General features: G+C 46.2%; 1 protein-coding gene across 8 annotated transcripts in view; it reads right to left on the bottom strand.

Annotated features, from left to right (window-relative positions):
- Positions 1–21,943, bottom strand: part of nos1 (nitric oxide synthase 1 (neuronal)) — a 50,823-nt gene that overhangs the window by 24,673 nt on the left and 4,207 nt on the right. For 2 of the 8 annotated variants that reach the window (XM_019885644.1, XM_019885647.1), the window contains exons 1-8: positions 21,643–21,912; positions 16,810–17,528; positions 7,938–8,040; positions 4,038–4,175; positions 1,677–1,822; positions 972–992; positions 560–722; positions 152–243 (exon numbers count right to left, since the gene is read on the bottom strand). In XM_019885644.1, the coding sequence (XP_019741203.1) occupies positions 152–243; positions 560–722; positions 972–992; positions 1,677–1,822; positions 4,038–4,175; positions 7,938–8,040; positions 16,810–17,471 (1,325 nt within the window). In that variant the 5' untranslated portion in view covers positions 17,472–17,528; positions 21,643–21,912. Of the gene's footprint in view, positions 1–151; positions 244–559; positions 723–971; positions 993–1,676; positions 1,823–4,037; positions 4,176–7,937; positions 8,041–9,934; positions 10,169–10,218; positions 10,342–10,366; positions 10,459–16,809; positions 17,529–21,642; positions 21,913–21,943 lie in introns of those variants that run through there. The other 6 variants (XM_019885646.1, XM_019885648.1, XM_019885645.1 and 3 more) reach the window with 5 other exon arrangements.

The following is a 21,943-nucleotide window of genomic DNA, read 5'->3' as shown; positions in this document are numbered from 1 at the left end:
AAGGTCAGGCCGCGTCAGCTAACGAGCGTGACGCCATCGAGTGGAGATGAAGTGTCACATGTGATTACAAGTCACTGGATGGAGAGCTACTGACGGACAGATGGACGCTGGCTGGATGGATATTTTTCTGCGTTTTTTTTTTCCCCTTTACCTGAGGTTGCCCTTGTTGGTGGCATACTTGATGTGGTTGCAAATGTAGTTGTACATTCCATGAGCTGTTGTGCAGTCCCTTGCGTCGAAGACCTAAGAGAGGGAAGAAAAAAAAAAGTCCCATTTCAACAGTAGTGGGCAAGTAACCAAATACTTGGATACAATATTTCAATGTTTCATGTACAGGGCGGGGTCTGACATTGAAACAGACGGATAGCACCCAATTATTGTAAAAGATGAAATTCATCTTATTTGGATTTATGTGGTTTCCATCTGACAGCAGCAATGTTCTTTATAATTTGCAAAGCGGCGTGAAAGGGAGACAAACTCCAAGGGTGGCCAGCGCCATCCTCTGACTTCAACCCTACTGAGGCAGCCAAAAGCACGCAGGCCACTCAGTTGACGCCACCTGTAGTTTGGACCACTGGATCCTCCCCACGCAACGGGCGGCGTTCCTCCAGGCGTGCTTGGCTCCGTAGATGAGCTCCGTGTCTTTGAGCTGGTACGTCCCCGAGGCCTCGATCTCCTTGGTCACCTCCTCCAGGCGGTCCGCGTGAGCCTTTGAACTGTACCTGTGTGCAAAGCGGAATCAAAACTTGCACACGGATTTCATCAAATGAATCAGCTCCTCCATCCAATCAAAGGGGGGTAAAAAAATTTCCATTCCCGCATGATTTCAAAGTTAAATGATTTTCAATTTTGAAAGATGTCAAGGCAACTGAACCCACACAACTACAAAGCATTTCACCCAATTAGAACCCTTAGAGAAAGCGCCGATAAAAGTGGAAGATACTTGTGGACTGAGAGTGGAGCGGACTTACTCGTTTTTACCATTGGAGGACCTAAAAAGTTAACAAGGCAATCAATGAAAAAAATTCCTTCTCTGAAAACCTTTCACATAGATGCTGTATTCATGTTGCATTCACACTGCTGCCGAATTTGGATTATATCTGGATTCAACTCGATCACTATGGATCTGATTTATGATGAAAATCCACCCAGAGAATGTTGGTATTTGAATTGCGAAAGACAAATCTGCCAACATTTTGGGACACTTGTGCTGTTTTTTTTCCCAGATTGTCCTACATTAGGATTCTTCTGCCCTGGCCCCGCAATCAGGTGCAAAACGGTGAAGGGGAGATAATATGTCTTCTCTTCTGTGATTTTGACATGTGACCACAAGAGATTTCTGCCTCGGGCGACTTGTTTGGAGGCATTCTTAATTGCCTGCGTTGCTTGATGGGCCGTTTTATTTGAGTGACATTGGATTCATGAAAGACGGGAGAGGAAAAAAAAGAAGTCTTTTCTTGAGTGAATACTCATACATACAATGCTGCTTTGTTGGGAATTCTTCACTCCTTCCCTGCTTGCCATACAGAGATTTTTATATCGTGGACCTGGATAGTTGCTTACGAATCCCTGTAAACAGTGAATGGCTCCGAACGACTATATAGAACCATTCACTTATTCCTAACCCCAACTACAGTGAGATTTTTAGCGGGCTTCTTAATGTGTACAGGTCTTGCCTTTTGATGGAGGTATAGTACTGGTCGATGAAGTCTGTGGCCAAGGTGAGGAGCTCCTCTTTGGGCCGCACTTCGTCCGGTTTGCGGGCATGCAGGTTGGGCATCATGATGGAACCCTGGCACACGTTCTCACCACAAGTGGGCATCTGAAACGGACAAATAAAACAAACAAACAAACAAACATGGACAGGTCTATCATAAAAGGACACATAGAAAAGTCTCGAGGACCCGTGCCACATAATTAACAGGTTTGCCATTTTGGTTTGAAACAGACATTTTGGTGTGGACTTTTTGGGTCTGGGAGCTTGATTTTCAAATGAAAAAAATTCCACAGGGTTGCTACCAGGCAAAAGTTTGGATCGGATAAAATGTCCGCTTCAAAGCAAAATTGCAGAACCCCCCCCCGTGTGTTTTCAGGCATGGCTTTTGGAGATTTGTGTTTACTCATCACAGAAATGACCACCAAATTCAAACTGGTTTAAGTGGCTGATTTGAAAAAATTAAAACTAAATAAACAAATGCAATGGAGTGCTACCAAGCCAATTTTTGGAAAAAGGTTGCTTCCAACCAAAATGGCGGGGTTTCTATGAATTTTCTCACCTGACTTCTTGAGACTTTTTTTGTGTGTCTACTCATGATAGATATATGAACCAAATTTCATGTCGCTGAGTGAAACTGGCTTCGTTAAAAAAAAAAGATTATTTGTTCTTCTCAATTCCAATACAAGCTCCTTTTTCAAAATGATGCTGATAAAGTCGGAAACCTCGCAAAGCCTGATGACATTCCACGAGATAACTGACAGGCGGTGAGTCATGGATGCGCCCGCCACAGGACGAAGTGTGGAAAATCCAGACCAAGACGAAGACGAGGAAGCGATGCAAAAAGATTTCTCGCGCAGAGCCCACTTGGATGAGCCTTACGTCAGCTGTCGTTCAGCCTCGATACGCCAGACGATGACAGCCTCCCACGGCCACAGCGACTCCCGGTGTCGGGCCAAACTTGGCTCGTCTCGGGAAGGACACGCTCCCGACGCGGCGGCCAAAATAAACCGGCAGCCACGCCAAACACCACAAGGAAATTGAGCGCGTGGATCAACTAAGCGGATGTGTGAAGCCGTTCCTGCAGCCTGAATGATCTTTCCAGGGCACGCAATATTGTCTTCCCAGACAATAAGAGCACCTATATTACATTGATGCGTGTGCAATATTGCACATGCGTAATAGACAATATCAGTTTTGTTTAGCTTTTTTTGTAAACTGGGTTAAGTGTATGTACAGTATAATAACCGACAGAGGGGGGCGCCATCAAAAGATCTTGCCTCGGGCGCCACATTGACACGGTCCGGCCCTGTCAAGAGCAAACGGCTAAAAATAAGAGGATATACAGTATTAAAAGCGAAAGATTAGAGCGTGGCGAGCGAGGAGAGCGAGAGAGGTGATGGCGGAAAAAACAGATGAGAAAAGGGATGAGCGTGCGTTAAAAATAAAAGCAAATTGGGGGCATCGAGGGCTGACCCCTTTGGAGGCGGAAGACGCTCCCGTATCAAATGCGCGACGCTAATAAAACAGCTCGCTCGCCCGCCACTTGTCGGCTTATGGAGAGCCGGCCGGCCGGTTGGCGTTAACCAATTGCGCGACTGCTCCATGCGGCAACTTCGCGGTTGCCTGGTAACTGCCGGGAACTGTCAATAGTCAGGCTCGTCGCCAGACGCCTCCCCTCTAACTCCCCCTTTGGAGGCCACCGCTGAAATGCAGTTTGTCTGTTCAGTACTTTGTTTTTTTCTCATTAAGTTTGCTTTATGAGTTTCAACAGGACTCAAAGCAGATTTTCATTCCAAAGCCATTGCGACGCCACGCAGATGTTTTGCAGCGCCTGTCTCTTTCAGTCATCGGCCAAGCGCGTCGCTTGTTGGCCCTCGCCGAGCGGCCTGGACCGGAGCCCCCATCAAAGCCCCGCTCAGCCATAAATGACCCCCACCTCCTGACTGTGACTCCGCTTGAAATCTCCTCGCCGCATTCACGCAGAACCACGTTGCCTTTTGTTTTCAAAATACATCATTAAAAAAAATGAATTGTAATCAGGTAAGGCAATTGATAATAGATTCTTATTTGCATTTTCCACCTGGTTGCTGACAGCAGAGGAATAGAGGATGCACAGAGGGCAAGACATGACTCAAGTGGTTCTAAGTATGCTTCGTTCAACTTAGCAATTAGCATGTTGTTGTTATTTTTGAGAGAAAGAACTATATAGTTTATGTGAATCATGACATGTAAATATTTGGATGTGCAATGTACACGGATGTCAAATCAATGAGCTTTCCTTCTTGGATGAAGCCGACAGCTTTGGCGGTGCATGCCTGACCTTGCTGGCGCTGTGGTGGAGCGTGTCGTTCAAGACGCTTCCGCTCTCCCAGTTCTTGATCTTGAGGAAGCGGGGGCACTTGGAGGGGCTTCCGTTCTGCAGTGTCTTGGTGGGCGACGTCTTGTCCGAGGTGGGGCCCTGAGAGCAGACACCCCGCATTATTTTATGCATAAAACAAACAAACAAACAAAAAAAAAGGTGATAGTTATTTTGTTCTGCATTCCGATTGAGTGTAATTCCACTGTCAGCCACTAGATGGTAACACTTTTTTGACCCTAAATTTGAAAGAGTGAAAACAGTATTTGTAGATCAGCCAAGTTTTTGCTGAAGACAGTTGAATGTCGAAGCCTGTTTGATCCTGCTTTTTATGTCTACAGAAAACAACAGCTGTTGAAGCATTTTCTAATGAAGATTATGGATGACTGATCTTGATGATCATGAAAGTGGAACTTCAATTCAATGGACAAAAAAAACAAACAAAAAAAGGATCCAGTCAACTCAAAAAGCCATTACGGAATTGGACATGGTTGGGTGCAATTCATCACGGTGCCAGTAAGTGGCACTGTGGTGCCATGAACAGACATTTTGGAGACATGGGTCTGGCTTGCGCTGGCTCGTCACAGCCGCTTTGAAAACGACTGGCAGTGAGCAGGTTAATAAAAAATGCTTTCGGTCAAATCTGAAACGTTGCTTGCAGCCATGTTGTGAGTGTAATCAGTTCACATCAGCAAGGACGCCGCATCGATGAAATGGATTCATGGCGGCGCCCTACTTGAGTTGATGAAGTGCATGATGGGAGACGGACTGACTTTTACCACGCTCCCCATCGACTTCCCGTTTTCATTTGAAGGCCCCGTGATAAATACAATCAGCCACTAACGGCGGCTAACCTTTCAGCTCGCTATTGATTGATCATAGGCCCGCTGTTTAAGATCGGCGGAATCAATCACGCGTGCTTAGTCATTCCGCAGTGCCAAGCCAAAACCTCGCCACTTGCTGGTTGGAAAATCATTTGTGGTACACACACACACACACACACACACACACACACACACACACACACACACACACACACACACACACACACACACACACACGTTTTGACTTGTGTTGTATTTCAACATACTTATACTTCATTTTAAGTATTTAAAATGGATCTTTTTAATATTCAAAATTAATTTGAACGTTTCTACCCTGCAAACTAATGCATTATTTTTTTTAATTGTCGAAATAAATTAAGTGACACACAAAACAAAGGACTAACTTGGGGTTAACAAACATTGAGGTATTTATGCAATGCGGTGCCTCACGCACCAACACACACGTTTTGGGAAATGGTTATGCAAAAATAAATAAATAAAATATCCAATTAGGGGGGAAAAAAAAAAATCTATGCAGATGAGGGCGAGTGCGCATGACGGCCCAGGAAAGCAACGCGGAAAAGATTGGGTGGGACGGCCAAAGTGCGCACGACTGACAAGACTGCCAATCGTTGACACTTTTGTGGATGTCAGCGAACCTTCTTCAACTGCTTCATTATGCAGGAGGGCGGGAGAGGGGATGGGGGTGGGGGGGGGCATGCATGGCTAATCCCGCAGTTGAGTGTGAGGGAGGAAAATTTAGGTTGCAAACTTTGCCCACCATGACAAATTAAACGGTATGTGACGCAACCTCCTGCTGCGTGTTCACTCTCCATGCACGCACGCAGAGACGCACATTTTACTTTCCAGTTAATTCGACATTGCACTGAAATGTACCATTTCAACTGACGCATTTGAAAAATTATTTTCAAACATACATACGCATATATTTATAGATACATGCGCGTTCAACTTTTGCATGTTACATCACAGCCATTTTCGGAACGCCCCCCTTTGCCATGACGGACGGCAAAACTATTTGCAACCTTGTTGAAACCCTTCAAAGGCCTGTAAAGTGCACAGCCCTGTATCTATTTCTAAAAGTGATTATTTTCTAAAATGGTCGTATCTAGCCGTGCGGTTGGATGTACTAATAGACAAGGGTGTAAACCAAACTTGGCTTTTCATCATGTACTTGCTGATGAAGATAAAAGACGGCAGCCAACTGAAAGTATTCGAGGATTTGCGGCGATCATTCTTTACAGGGTTAGGAGATCATTCTTCATATATTTTACTCATAATCATAAACTTACTGTATGTTGCTGAGCGCAAACAAAGGACGGACTGTGTGAAATAGAAAAAAAAAAAAAGTCAGTTCGCATCATAAGCAAGTTTTACCTTGGCCGTTACAAGGTATCTTGTCCCCCCAGTGTGGGCGTAGCATTTCGTCCGAGGGACGCAGCCAGCGACAAAAAAACTGGTACGCGTCCAGACTTTTATAAGCGCCGGTGTAAGAGCATACAGCATTGTAAACATCATGATAAAGCTCGTGCGCTGTGAATTGCGGCAAAGTCGGCGATTTGATTGAAACGGTGAATGCAGCAGGAAGCAGTTTAAGGTGGCGGATGTCATGGCTCCATGGGCAAAAATAACAGTCGCTAAGTCGCTCCGTTTTCCGTCCACTTTGATTCGGCAGTCCTGAACTTTTGCCGTCCGTCATGGTGCACTCACGTGACGTAGCTGCGACGCGTCAATACACACCGACACACAGAAATAAAGAAGGCTGGCAGGCGAGCAGTTCAGTGTGTCTGCCCTGATTTTATTTTATGTTTAAAAAGTAAAAAACACAGAATTAAAAGGGTCCTCATTTCTATTTTTTTTTTTTATTTTGAACATTTTTAATTCTAAAAATACTTGCAGAGTAATACTCAAATAACTGCTTTCTTTTAAAAGCATTCTACACAAATACAAATGATTTGATTTCTTATTTTGCTGAACAATTTCAAAGGCCGCTAAGAATGATTTTTTTCCTGCACGGAACATCACAAGTGTGACGTTCCGTCTCCCCCACCGCTGTTTGGCGAGGGGTGCAGCCTCCAAAAAGAATGGGGGGGCGCGTGATGGCAAGCGCCTCGATTTTGCCCCATGGGAGTATTTCGAGGATCAACACAGTATGTGCAGATTAGGACACCATCGGCGTAATCCGGATTTAACGTCGCCACTGTAGCAACGGCTTGTCGCCCGGAAGGATCTGAACAGGGGGGGCGGGTCAAGGAGATGCTGATTTTTTTTTTCCCCCTCCCAGAGGACGCACAAATTTGCTAGCTCACTTGGTAATAGCACAAGTGAGGATTAGAAATAATCTGTGCAAATAGAAGAAGAAAAAAAAAAGTTCCTCTCGCTTTTTGAGTTCTTAGGATGGGGGGGGGGGGACCCACACTACAAATATTGGTTTCTGACCAGTGGCAAAAACAGCTTTTAGTGACAAGAAACAGGCGACTCTGGCGCTAATTTTGTTTTTCTGCTGTGTGACACTTCAAATTGTAAAACAAGAAAAACAAGGCGGAGAACAAATCTCATTTCCGGGAAATACACCAGACAACCGCGGCGTGATTCCCGCTGACTCATCACAAGGCTCCAGTTGAATGTCGCTGGCTTTTTAACATCGAGTTCATCATTCACTCCATGAATTGCGTCAAGCTTCTCTGGCGATCGCAACACTAAGCTTCAAATAACCGAGCTTCACTCAAAAACTTAATGCTGCGTACATTTATCCATACGCTACGAGTTGTCAGGTGGCTAAATTTCTCCAATTGCCAGCGTGTTGGCTGCTCTCTCCCTAATAATTGAAGTGACGAGCCAAGATTCAGTGCCTCATCTTGAACTTCACCTCAAAAGCTGTGCTGATCTCAAAATCAAAGCGATGCAAGGCTTCCCTCTAGTGGGGTGTCATTGGCATGACGGTGCTTTCCAATCAAAGTATGCTGAGAAACGCACAGTATGGAAACGGTCCTTTTTTTTAATGGTCTTTTTTTTTTACCTGCTCGGCCTCGATGTTGTGCAGCACCACCGGCATGTTGTCACGCCTCCTGTTGTTTTCAGATGAAAGCTGCGGTGAAACTGTGCTTGCCACGCTGACGTCCCTGCAACAGAGGACAAAAACGAGGAGGAGGGCTCAGTCGCACAAGCCACCAACACACTTGTTCATTTTCAGGGAGTAAATTACACAAGACATTCCAGCCCCGATCCTATTCTCAGCTAAAAATGACTACTTCAAACTAAGATGTTACGCTTTTTGCACATTTGCAAGCATCACTTTTTTTTTTTTTTTTTTTTTTTTGGTGGATCGACTCCTGACAGACATGTCTACCAAATTTCATGTTGCTCGATCAAACAGGCTTCCGGGGCTGCGTTTCAGACAACCTATTAGGAGGTGGACCCGATCCAATTTCCAGCTGAACCAAAACATCCGGTGTCTTTTTGTGGGCCTCTCTATGATAGACCTGTCGAACAAACGTGTTGTTCTCAAGTCAAACATTTTAGAAAATGTTCCAAGTGCAATTATCAGGTCACATGGTTCCTTGACTTGTTGTGTGTATGCAGACATGGCTTCTTGACATTTTTTTTAACCCATCCTGGTGAAAAATGAAAGCTGAGTGAAACAGACTGACTGACCAAAGTGGACGATTTTGCTGATTCATAATGACAGTATGTATCACGTTTAATAATGGACGCGGTGTCCTCAATTGCCAGCAAGGCTCGTCATCCACTCAAGACGAATACACGTGTGCCCCTCTTTTTTTTTTTAACACTAACTTCGCAATTGTCTTCACAATGTGCAGGTTCAAGAAGAGCCTCAAAAACGTGACCTTTGCATGGAATCATTTGTTTCTTCTACTCCTCATGGTGCAGGCTTTCTGCTTCTTCTACTTCAATTAAAATGCCACGATTGGCAGAAGGTGTTTCAACCAACGCCTCTTTTGAAAACTAAAAATACGATATGAACTTTTAGGCTTGTCCAAAATTTTTAGTCTAGAATAAAACCCATTTCGCCCAAATCTTAAGATTCAATCCGGTGAATTACAAGGAATAAAAAGCTGTAGTTTTATGGGTTACAATTGGCCAAAAAGTGACCATGATATAAAGGCAAAAGCTCTCCTTGCACTCAAATAGTCTATGATTGATACACGAAAAAGAAAACAGTAAAATCAGACCCCCCCCAAAGCAAAGGCAAACGCAGGAGTTAATAAAGGCGGTCAATTTAAACGTGAAACAAAAAAATTGTGTTTTAAGTGACCATAATTTTATGGGTGTGGAAAATCCTGCTTTTAGATAAGGGTAAAAACAAAACAACAAAAAACATAAATATAATATTTATTAAGTTATATTAATATATATTATTAAATATTTAAAGTATTAATAGACATACCTCACAACACAATGCTTGTGTAAAAATTTATGAAGCGGGCCTAAATTACATCATTTCCTATGTTATGGATGCTCCTCCCACTTGGGAAGTGTGCTGGACTTTGGGTCATCCTCAACAAAGCAGCTTTTTACGTGTGAACGCTCCACAAAATTTACACCGGTGTAAGATCTTTCGCAACAAAATACGTCGGTGGAGCACCGATGCAAATGTGTGCCGTGTGAACACCCCGTGTGTGGGCCCCGCAATTGGCTGGCAACCAGTTCAGGGTGTAGCCCGCCAACTGCGCGAAGACGGCTAGCATAGGCGCCATAAACCGATCGGATAATGGACGGATGGATGAATGGATGCTTCTTGCATGTCTTTTCTTCCCGTGAAAGATGAAAGATACATTTTAAAATTGGGTCACTTCTAGCTTGTCCAATTCCCGTCTATCACAAGTATTGTTCTGCTACTCGTGTTTCAAGGACTAAATGCCGATCGGCTCGCGCAAGAGATTTGCACAGAGATAGTCCACGAAATTTACAAAGCAGGAGCAAACCATAAATCAATGATGCTTAGTTTCTATTGAAGCGCTCAAAAGGGGGGAGAAAGGAAAAAAAAAATCTCACCTGATTTAAGAACTAAGATGGCCTCTCCTGAATCACGCACTGTACTTCTTTTCACTTTCTTCCATCCGGGTGGCCATGTCGTCAATATGCTTTGCAACGACATGCAAATAAAGTCCTAAATATGCAAAATCTTCCAACGTCCCGATTGCCGACGTCGGATTGGCGCGTCGAGGCTTTCGGTAAACTCGACAATTTAGTCGAAACCTCATTACGGCAATTTATGTTCAAGCGGCATCATCGCGACAATGAAACAACACGGGAACACACAAGACTCGAGCGCTTACCATTCAAACGGATGAATTTGCAAGCGCAGACGGAGCAACGCGACAACAATTTCTGGCAGCTGCGGCAAGAAGGACCAGAACTTCTTGTCAGCGCTGTCCACGCGCGCATCTTAAGTAGCGCCCTCGAGACGAATGAGGCGCGGCCTACCTGGATGATGACGACAACAAAGTGGACATGCTGGCTTCAAACCTTTAAATGGAGAGCAGGTTGTGGGTAATCTCGGGTGAGGCATGACCTCAATGACCACATCCCAAACTGGTTCTTCTGAGCTGAACAGAAAGTGAACACAGTTTGCTCTTTTCCTGTCTGGCCAACTGACACAAGTGGGGCAAATCACAGCTGTGAGGTGTCAGCCAAGTATGTGACAAAACATCTCGTGGAGAAGTTTGCGGTGGGAGACATTCATCAGCCGATGACGCTTTGCATTCTCTGCAAATGACGTGCTTGGGATGCTCGTCTGGGACAGATAATGGCAAATTGAATTATTAATCGCTCGTCAAACAAACACTTTGAGGTTTCTGGAGCGCCTGGCGTAGCCATCACGTGTAGATCAAAACACGCCACTTCACTCTTTCGTGAGCCACCCGCTTTGAAAAATGTGCGCGAGCCAAGTCATTCGGAATTTTGCCAAAGTGTGTTTGTGATGAGTTCGTTTTCATAGAGCGCGGCCATCAAATTTTATGTCACTTTTTGGCCCCCCCTCCTCTCTGAGCCACCGCAGAGATCGATGAGTTTTTCTGAATTGTGTTGTCACAATGACCTTTTAAAAGAAACCAGTTCCGAGGACAGCTGTGAACGGTTTCAAATGTGTCACCCCCCCACCACGCCCGGCATGTTTTGGGGTTTTCCCCAAAGCCACAACAGAGCAAACTGGACAGGTTAGATGAGGAACAGCGTGCAAAGGTCAAGAATGACCCGTCTGAGGAGTTTCTGTCCTTCACTGAGAACGTCCGTCCGCTCGCCTTGAACTTTTGAGCTCTCCGAGAGAAATCCTGCCCGAGGGGGGGCATTCTAGAAGGGAATTTCTGGTTTCACCGGATGAGATGATTCAATCACTTCAGCGAGAATGCGAGTTAGTTGTTCGAGTTGACTGATCAATGCCCATTCCGATATTGGGGACGGTTGTTAAGATGTTCAAGACTTACCACATCGGTTTTTGAGCGGGACGTGTTAGTTTGCGGAAGCGGAGATTAAAGGAGGTGAGCCATTTAAAAACGCACGGAATGGAATGCCGCATCCGGAGAAGGATGCTAGTTAGCTGAGATTGTGGGCTTCTCATTTTTGAGGTTCAATGAAATCCAAAAGGCGGAAATCATATCAGAGAAAGAATGAATGCCTACCTAAGCTTGGCTCAGTTGGACGAGGTCACAAGAAGCTTCTGCGATATGACTGTCTCCCGTCTCCAAGGTAACGGCCACCCCGGTACCGAGCACGAGGGGTGATGTCACTTGCGAAGCTACGCTACGTTGACTGCGCTTTGAGGAAATGAACGGCATTTTCGCAGCCACAAGAAAATCAATTTGACCATCTGTAAACTTTTGAATGCCCCCACTGTACTTTTTGCACAGTTTCCAGTTCCCAAACAGAAAGTAGAATTTACAAGCGGTGTGCATGTTTGGGGTGTGGGTGTGTCATTTTTCAAGTAAGTCCATCGCACGCCTTTCTGGTGCTGTTCCAGTATGTATGTTGCAACATTCTGTGACTCTGAGATCACTGGCCAATTGTTTCATGTTGCCTTGGTCCCAAGATGAGTCAAAATGTGAATGACGTAATTAAGAGGGCATCAACCAGGCTGATTACAGGCGTCGGCCTTTTTAAAAAAAAATCTGACGGCCGATACAGAAGATCAATTTAAAACGGAGTTAACGTCAGCAAACTTCAATTTTGAATTAATTTCTTGATTGAAATTTTCACTTCACTTTGTAAGAGATGCTGCCGACAATTGGAACTCGCTGCGCCCTCCCCCCCTTGGCGTTTGACCTAAAAAACAAACAAAAACGGAACATTTCGGTGAGATTGAAATTTGGGGAAAAACTTTATTGATCGTTGTAGGGTAATTCATCCCTGATTGTGATTTATTACCTCGGTTGAAAGACTCGACTCAGACTGAAGACAGCAACGGGGAAGTGGGGTGTCCATTTCAACTTTTACAACCACACCTGATTTTGCTTTTCTTTGTTACCGTTTTACCTCCCATGAACCTACTGTTTGTTTTTATTTTTTTTCAATACAGACTTGTGTCTGTATTTGACCGGGCGCTCTCATGACGTCTGAAGCATACAGAGCCGCGAATCGATTCGTATTTATCTTGTGATGAAGAGAAAAGATGTCATAGCGTTGGGAACGAATTGTTTCGGTTTTCAGGCAACTTGTGCTGCGACTGGTTTTAGTGTAACACGGTTTCGTCCGCCGCTGCGCTCCACGAGACCTTTTTGTTGGGTGCCTGCAAGGTGAGCATTGCGAGAACTTGATTTGGGCTTTGCTGAACCGGAGGCGCAGGACCCAATCGCTTTCCCTTTCATTTTCAAGATGATACTTTGTAAGAAGGAAGTGTTCTCAAAAGTGTTGCTGCTGATGACGGATGTGGCTGGGCATTCTTTGGGGCGCGGTTAAAGATTTGGGTCCTTTCAAAACACAAGGTTTTGTTTGTTTTGTTTGTTGGTTTAAAAGGAAGACAGAGAGAGAGGAAAAAAAAAATTCTTTATCTTTTTGAAAATGCTTCGCGTTAGTTGTCTTTACGAACGTAAGATCGCTTCAGTCTCCATTTTCTTAGTAGCCTTTATTTTTCATTTTAATTTGTTACCAAAAATGTTTTGTTCAATATTGGTTATTTCATGAGTTTTTTTAATATATAAAATATATAAATAAGTTAGCGGTCAGCCTCTTGCTCAGTTCAAAATGAACGGCCAAAAAAAATGGAGTGCCTCTATTACCGGAAATATGAGATGAGGGACACACGAAAGTTCCGTCACGCGGTAGCCATCTCAAATGAGTATTGCTGTGCGCCACTTTGCACCTGACCGAGTGACTACGAGAGTAAAATTAGCTCCCATCGTTTTCCTCGAGACAACACAACAAACCTATTTCCAACCTGAGCCGCGAGGCATGCTGGGACGCCGCAGTATTCTCTTCTCCGATGACCGCGGCAGTGGAAAAGGCGGACCCTTGGTCAAGTTTTGAAAATCTCCAGCGAACAGGCCTGCCTGTCGACTCAAAGTGGTTCGTCGTTTAGGAAAGCACCGCCATCAGGGCGTGCCCGGCACTCGCCCATTCGGAGGTGGCCCGGACTTAAACGAGATGTCATTGTAGCAATGAGTCCCATTAGCGCTCTCAGCAAATGTCAGCATGTTTTCCGGATCACTGCGGCGATTCTAATGCGTTTCAAACTGCACGCGGGCGGCCCCATTAAGCGAGCTAGCTAAGCAGGATGTATCTTTATTGGCTTGACCCCCCCACCCCCACCCCTACCCCACGTCTATGAGAAGGCGATCAATCGTCCAAAGGGTAGTTACGGATGAGAAGCCGACACGCATGGACTGATCAAGAATGAGATATTGATCGGGGAGAGACGGCTTGCCTCAATTTGATTGCAATGGGTCACCGGCGCGAGTTCAATGGACGCCATCCGGTTCGTGGGAGATGGAGGCAGTCTGGCCGGGGGATGCGTCGGGCAACTTGGACGGCGCTGGAATAATCATCTGCATTAAGTGGACAAAAGGTGCTTTGGAGGGTTTTTCACGCTGCTTTTCTCGCTGTTCCCCGCACGCAAGGCAGGACGTAAGCTCGCCTATCCTCGGAAATTCTTGCCCCGGTGCCAACCAGGAGGTAGCAGCAGTAGAAGAATAACATTCATTCATCACCAACAATAACAGTAACCAAAAAAAAAAAACTCTCTACTGCCAGGTTATTTTTGTTCTCATGTGTGAAAGGCCCGAAAAAAAGCTCAAGGCCACAATCCAGATCTGCTCATCTCTACGAATGTTGCCATTTTATCTGTTGACATGAAGTACTTTTCCGATCTTTTCGGTTTGTTCTTTGAATGACAAATGACCCCAAAAACACCATTCAAAATTTGAACAAAGAATTCATAAGAGCAAGTCAACAAGCACTTGTCTGAAATCAGTCGCATGAACGTCATCTGTGCTGCACTTGGTTGTGGCTGATAAGCTCACAAATCGCACAAACTCCTCCTCGCAATCAACTTCACTGCATTTTGTTCCATCAGCACAAATCAGCAAAACGACGCGAGGCTTAAAAACCACCAATAAATGATGTCACGACCGTCTCAGTATTCAGCACTCTGAAATCACTCCGCCAAGCTCTCTCTCCAATTGGATGCATCGTCTGATGTCACAGCGACACCATTCCCACAAATGAATATTTTGCAATTCAAGAGCATTTTAAACTAAACCAGTTCTCTAAATGCTCCGTCACTTACCACAATAGCTGTTGATCAGTTTGACAATCGATTAATCAACACACCCGAGTTCCTTGTTTTGTTTTTGATTTAATGTAGTTTCCGTCGCTAACTATAGAAGACAACAATCATTTGTGCTCTGTTTTAAGGTTAGAACATTCAAACCCTTTTAAAGCTGCCAAGAAAGAAATTGTTGTCATCACCTCGGTTTAATGAGCGCCATACATGCTCCCTTGAGTCAACACGCACCCCGGCATCGCGTTGTGTCTCGGCCACGGCCACGCGCCTCACTATTCAAGAAGAACTGCCTGAATGGAATGCGGGCATTTGATGATGCACTTCAACCAAGCAAGCGGTACATTTCCTGGTTCCGATTTAATCTGTGTTTAACCAGTCCTCTTTGTCCTACTGTTTATTTGGTGAAACCAAAACACGCAAAATTATTGCACAACAGTCTGATGCTGCCAAAAGGAAGTGGCCCTTATTTTCTTGTATCTATCTAAGATAGTTGGCAACCTCTTGCATGAAATTATTCAACACTGATAAAAACAACGAAGCCTCCGGCAACACAGTCCGACACTCGAGTCCTCTTAAAAGGTTTGCATCGGTGAGTCGTCTGCTACAGAAAACTGTTGACCATTGGGTGACGTGCAGACAAAAGCTCATGACGCGCCGTACTGCGTTGCTCAATAGAGACACCTGCTGGATTTTGTCATGATTGATAAAGCGAGTGCCAGAAAGTTGAAACAGGGAAATGAAAACACATCTCTTTGCATTTGCCAATATGAGATGAAAATACTTGCTCAGGGCGGAGGCTCTGAAGCCTTTCCTTTTCTTTTAGGCTCCCTTTCACATCGGCTTGAAGGGAAGATTTATGCTTCATAACATCTGTGAATCTTTTGGCAGAGTGTTCTTTTGGCTGCGATGGCCAAATCAGACAACGTTTTAATTTCATTTGTTGACAGCGTGACATGTAGCAGGGTCCGTCTAAAAGTTCATGGGGCTGACAGGTGCATTTTTCCAGCCAAATATTTGCTGCGCAACTCGACGCCTGCCCGCCTTGCATTGAACTTACGCCCCGCTGGCCATAACCGAGAGGTCCAAGCCAGCTCGTCGGGGAATCCAATTTGGCCCACGCAAAAAAAAAAAACAAACAAACAAACAACAAACAAACAAAAACAACAACCAAAAAAACACTATTGCAATTGTTGTTTTTCCACTAAAACTAAATATTCTTGCTAATTTTTTTTCTGTAGAAGGTTGCAATAGCAACCACTTAAACGACATTGCGCAATGAGCTGCTAATCAGGACTTGACGCACTTGTGAAGACTAAAAGATAACCCCCCCCCCCACAAAAAAGCGGGAGGGGGCTCGCAACTTGGCTATCTTTTCGCAGTGAAGAACACACTTCTGTGAAAACGAATGTAGCAACGTTTGAAGGGAGTGAACATTGCAAAACGTCAGTCGACAGCTTCAGTCCAAAACCGGTTGCTTTCATTTCTCGCATGCTTGAAATGTCGCCGTTCACAAGGTAACTTTCTGAAAAGTGACCAAATCCAAACGGTTCACCTCATTGCCATTTTTCAGTCGTCCACATTTTCTCCGTCAATGTTCGCAAATCAACGCGGCCAATTTCAACATTTTGTTCCTTCCACACTTGGTGACCGATGCCCAACCCCAACCGTTTGGCTCTTTCAGGACTCCCGAGTTCAATATTCAGCACCTTCCCAAAGTTCCACCATCTAATTCCCATTTTCAAACATCATTTCGATGCTCAGCGCCTCGGTCCACGTTTCGGCACAAATTCAAAGCATTCCAAAACGGTTCAGCCCAAGTTGAACACATTCCCCAAATGCCGAAACTGTCAAAACAAAATCCCCTCCCCGAAGGTGGAGGGGATTACTTTCACATTGCTCCACAGATGCAAACCATTCCAACGTCAGGGCGTTCAGCTCACTCGGCACATCTGCGGAATAATCCTCACCTTCTCAAAATTCCGACAGTTTCATCAACAAATTCTTAAATCAATGCGGATATTTACTGTATGAATCTCCTCCAGTCACAATTCTCCACACATTCCAACTTCAAAACTGAAAAATCACTGATTTTAGGTCAGGGACTCACTGGACCGTTTTGTGCGAACAGCCCAAGGAGCGGCAAAGCGGGACTTACCAGGCCACTTGAATCCCGGCGTCCCTCCGGGCGGCGTTCCTCTGGCCCTCGCCGTTGATCTCCTTCTTGGTGTTGCGGATGAGGCGCAGGACGGGCTCGATCTCCTTCAGCAGCTCGTTGTTTTCCTCCAGCCCGTTGCAGAAGAGCCCCCCGCCACCGCCCCGCCCCCCCTCCCTCATCAGCAGGGGGTCCTGGGCGGCCAGGAGCGCGATGGAGGGCGACGAGAGGTTCTCGATGGCCCTCAGCTGAGGCGAGCAATTCTCGTAGGATTTGGAGGGCGGGAAGGCCGGCCGGGTGACCCGCACGGTGCGGGGGCGGCCGTCCCCCGACAGGGTGGTCTCCAGGTGGGTGGTGAAGCCCTCGGGCCCGCGCAGGATGAGCACGGCGTGGCTTTCGGGCGACACGTTCTTCAGCGTTTCCAGGGCGCGCTCGTAGCTGAGATCCACCAGGGGCTTGTTGTTGACGGCCAGCACGATGTCGCCCACCTGGACCAGGCCGCACTCCTCGGCCGCCCCGCCCCGGATCAAGTCCGACACGATGACGGGCGGTTTGGAGACCCTCTGCTTGACCAGGAAGCCCAGGCCGCCCACTTTCCTCTTGAAGAGGCGCACCGAGATGATGTTGGGCTGCAGCTGGCACACGCTGGCCTCAGACTCCTGCATGGCTTCCGCGGGCGTGTGTGGGACGCTTGATGTGCGCGCGTGTCCCCCGAGGAGTCTCTGAAAAGCCAAAAAAGAGCAAAGAGAGGCGATTCATTTCAAAGGAGAATTGGCTTTCGCAGGAAGCACCTTTTTTTAATCTTTTTGTGTCTATTAAGCTCCAGTTTGTCAGGGAAAGTGGATCAGGAAAAAATAGGAGGCTGTCATTCAAGCATTAAACTTTAAAGTGGTGCGCCACCTACATGAGATGACAAAGGATACCAAAATAAAATGAACCTCGTCAAAAAAACGCTTGAACTTCCATCAAACCTATTCACAAACTACATTTTCGCCTTCAAATTGACAGTGCATAAAATACACAATCATATTAATTAATTATTTGAATGTTTCTGGTTCGGTCCATCGTGTCATAAAGTGGATGGTAGTGAACTCCAGGAAAAACGCAGCCTGGCCTTTTCCCATCACACTAGGAGGCACGCTGAAAGACTTTGGGGAGTCATGCTGCTCCCTCTTGGGACCTCAACACCGTCAACCGAGTGAGGGAAGCCCAAAAGAGGATGTCCCCCCTCCCCCCCTTTGGCAGGTGAAAAAAGGTACAGGCTGCCCAAATTTGTGTTGGGCCTTGTACGGCCACTTGCTGTTCACAGAAAATGACATCTGAGCGGGCTCAAGTCATGCCCAATCTCGCTCGTCTGTTTTCTGGGTTTGGTCATGTGACGTTGGCAAGCCGGGCCCACCCGACACGGTGGGGCATTTTCGTGTTCAGATTCTGATGAATCGGAGTCATTCGAGCAATATTCCAGAGTGACGACTGACGGAGGTTCCGTCAATCTGTCTGACGACGCCCCTTTCTGCTGACTCTGTGTCCGACGAGGCCTGTGATGCAAGCGCAGCAGAAATAACGGGCCGCCGCGCGCGGAGGCGGAAGCGTGTCTGTGAAGCGGCAGTCAGCGGGGCTTGACGTCACATCCGCTCATTGAAAATTAATCAGAGGGATCATTTTAGGCAAATACAAGACGAGAAACCAAACTAAGAAGCCTAAATACTTGACCATAGTGCGCCCTTTCCCCATCAATAGCTGGAAATCGACCACCAGAGGTACACTTTGAGGTCACCAATAAATTTGCAGAAATATTGATATAGGCGTCAATGAACCCAGCGTTTATGCCCCTCACAATATCCAACTGCCCTGTGTCAACCGTCGAGACCTTCCCGTTGCTGGCAATCACAGTCTCCCAGGACATGAAGTGGGAAGTCAACACCAACTCCATCCTGAAAAAGGCCCAGCCGAGGATGTACTTCTTGAGGCTGCTGAGGAAGCGTGGCCTGCCACAGGAGGTGCTAAGACGGTCATCGAATCAATCCTGTGTTCTTCCATCATGGTTTGGCTTGGGGCCGCCACAAAAAAGGGACAAAATTTGACTGCAACGGACGGTTATTCATTCATTCATTTTCCGAACCGCTTTCTCCTCACTAGGGTCGCGGGAGGTGCTGGAGCCTATCCCAGCTGTCTTCGGGCAGTAGGCGGGGGACACCCTGAACCGGTTGTCAGCCAATCGCAGGGCACACAGCAACCATTCGCGCTCACACTCACACCTTGGGACAATTTGGAGCGTTCGATCAGCCTGCCATGCATGTTTTTGGAATGAGGGAGGAAACCGGAGGACCCGGACAAAACCCACGCAAGCACGGGGAGAACATGCAAACTCCACACAGGAAGGCCGCAGCTGGAATTGAACCTGGTACCTCTGCACTGTGAAGTCGACGTGCTAACCACTCGACTACCGGGCCACCCGGACAGTTAGGACTGCGGAAAAAAATCATTGGCAGTGCCCTACCCACTCTTGAGGACTTGCGCACCGCAAGAAGCAAGACAAGGGCCCGGAAAATCCTAGTGAACCCCTCGCACCCTGCCCACCACCTTTTCCAGCTACTCCCCTCAGGCAAGCGCGACCAGTTCATGCGCACCAAATCCAGCAGACACTTAAACACCTTCTTCCCTCGAGCCATGAACTCCCGAAACAGTAACCCAAATCTACCTGTATCGTGGCTCGTTGCAATTTTACACACCCCCTGTGGAACAGCATTCCCGCAATAATCGTTGCAGCTCCAGCTCTGTACTTACTGGAACCATTGTCACTGATCTCTGTTCCACAGCACCAGACACTTGAAAGCTCTCAAGGACTTCTGTACAATCGCACACGTAAACTTGCTCTACAAATACTGCTACCGGTCACTTTAAAATGGTAAAACGATTATCTGCACAACTATCATAGTATCGGATTCTACCGCTGATCACTTTTAGCTCCGCTTGATACTTTGCACATTGTCTCACAGCTGTTATCATTGGGTGGTACTACCGTACATCAGTACCCTCCCATCACGGAATGTCTTGCCATACTTATTTGTCATGTCCTTGTTTACCGTCGTTGCTTGTTATTGATGATACTAGGGTAGCCTGCACTACCGGAGACAAATTCCTTGTGTGATCTACATACTTGGCCAATAAAGAGGATTCTGATTCTGCTTCTGCTTCCCTCTGAGACTGTGTGGTGTGTCCACGAAGACGGAGTTGCCCCGAGGCGTGGGAATAAGTTAAGGCGCCGGCCCTTTAATCCCACGCCGGCCCGAGCGGGCTCCCCGCCGAGGTACGAAATGGCCGAAAGATGATGCAAAGCCAGCACAGCTGGCGGTGGCGCAGCCTGGCTTTCGGGCGCATCCCGTGGCTTTGACTCACGCTCGCTTCCTTGGTAACGAGCAGATGACGGTGTCAAAAGTGGCAACGCGGCTTCACACGCACTCGGATGGAACGCACACAACGGCACATACGGGCGTGTAGTCGAGCAGAAGCCACGTTGGCCCATCGTACGTGTTGTGCACACAGGGTGCGTAGCCTTGAGGAGAGACACGCGCGCACAAACGCCTGTAAAAATAGATTTGCATATTTGTGTGCAAAATAGCGGCTCGGTCGACCGCTTGTCACAACAACAACAACACGAAATGGCCATTTAGCTTGTTTCAGAAAAATTTGCTCTCGCTTCTTAAATAGCAGAAGTGAACACGCATGCGCCTTTTTCGTAAACGTGAACGGTGGTCTCGTCTTCGATGTGGTCTTTTGGTCAAGGCTGATGACGAGTTCATCAACAAAACTGTCAGCTGTTTTTGTAAACTTTAAAAACGTACAAAGGTGGCGATCGTTGGGAATTTCAGGAGAATCTGTAAATATTTGTTTTTGGGAAACCCAAACATGCATTGTTTTTGTTTTCGTCACCATCGGTCATTGTTGCTGTTCGCATTTAATGAAATAAACGATATTGACATCATGTTAACCCAACGCGTGTCTTTGCGTAAAATGAACAGCAGCAGAGTCTTCAACAAACGCCCTGTAAGCATTTTCATGAACATTAACGTAAAGCAATTAACGTAACAATTTAGACGATGAGGCTCGTGTTGTTGTAAACACTGTCAATGATTTAGGGTTTTCTTTCTTTTTTTTTTTTAAATATTGACCGCAATGACGCAGTTACAAAGTGTTTTTCTAAAAAAAGACAGTAGTCTTCTTCGCGCCAAAAATGTGTTTTCGTGAACCCAACATTCTCATTTTCGTAAACATCGGCGACAATTTAACATCTTCATTGACCAAACGCGTTTTTTTTTCCCCCCTTTCTGAATACTGGTCGCAATTTTTGGTCTTCTACTATACCAACACTCATGTTTTCATATGACAATAGTGGCTCTCTAATAAACCAAATGTATGTTTTCATAAACAGTTAAAAACTTGACCCAAAGACTTATCTGGAGTGATCTTAAAAAAAAAAAAAAAAAATCCAATAAATGACAACTGGAAAGACATTTTGGGTTGAATTAACCTGCTGTGCATTTGATTGATGTTCAAGCTGCTTACTTTAGTTTGGGCTTGTAGAATTAAAGCATGCCGCATTTTGCACATCGACCCCCCCGCCCCCCCTCCAAAAAAAAACATGCACAAGTGTGTTGGTGGGGATGATTTTACGGCGCAACAAGTTCTCCATCACTTGAATAACAGCAACCGGCGGAGGTGTGAAGTCCCATTTTCAAGTTGCTTCGGCGCCCTCACCAGCACATTGCGCAATCCCATTTTAGCGCAACCATAGCGTGGAATATCGGGGAGGAACGATACAAAAGATCAGCTCACCCGCTCAGAATCTCAGTCGCAACTCTATGGATGCGCAGCAACTCTCCCACCTAAAGATAAAAAAAAAAAAAGAAAAAAAAAAAAAGAAAAAAACTTGCTGTGAAACTCCTCAGCTGTATGCGCGGTTCATCCCTCACACACACTCCAACAAAAACCAAGAGGAGGGATGGGACGGGGTATGGGGGTGTCAAAAAAGGCAAAAAAAGGGTGGGCGGGGGAAGGTGGAGGTTGATCTCGCGGTGTGCCTCTCTGGAGGCTCGCCTTGTGGCTCGCGCAGCGCTCCGGCGCCTTTTTAAAGCCA

This window comes from Hippocampus comes, unplaced genomic scaffold (assembly GCF_001891065.2).
Source record: "Hippocampus comes isolate QL1 unplaced genomic scaffold, H_comes_QL1_v1.1 scaffold78, whole genome shotgun sequence".
Classification (NCBI taxonomy): Eukaryota; Metazoa; Chordata; class Actinopteri; order Syngnathiformes; family Syngnathidae; genus Hippocampus; species Hippocampus comes.
Note: the sequence above shows the minus strand (reverse complement) of the source record. Positions and strands in the feature narration are given on the sequence as shown.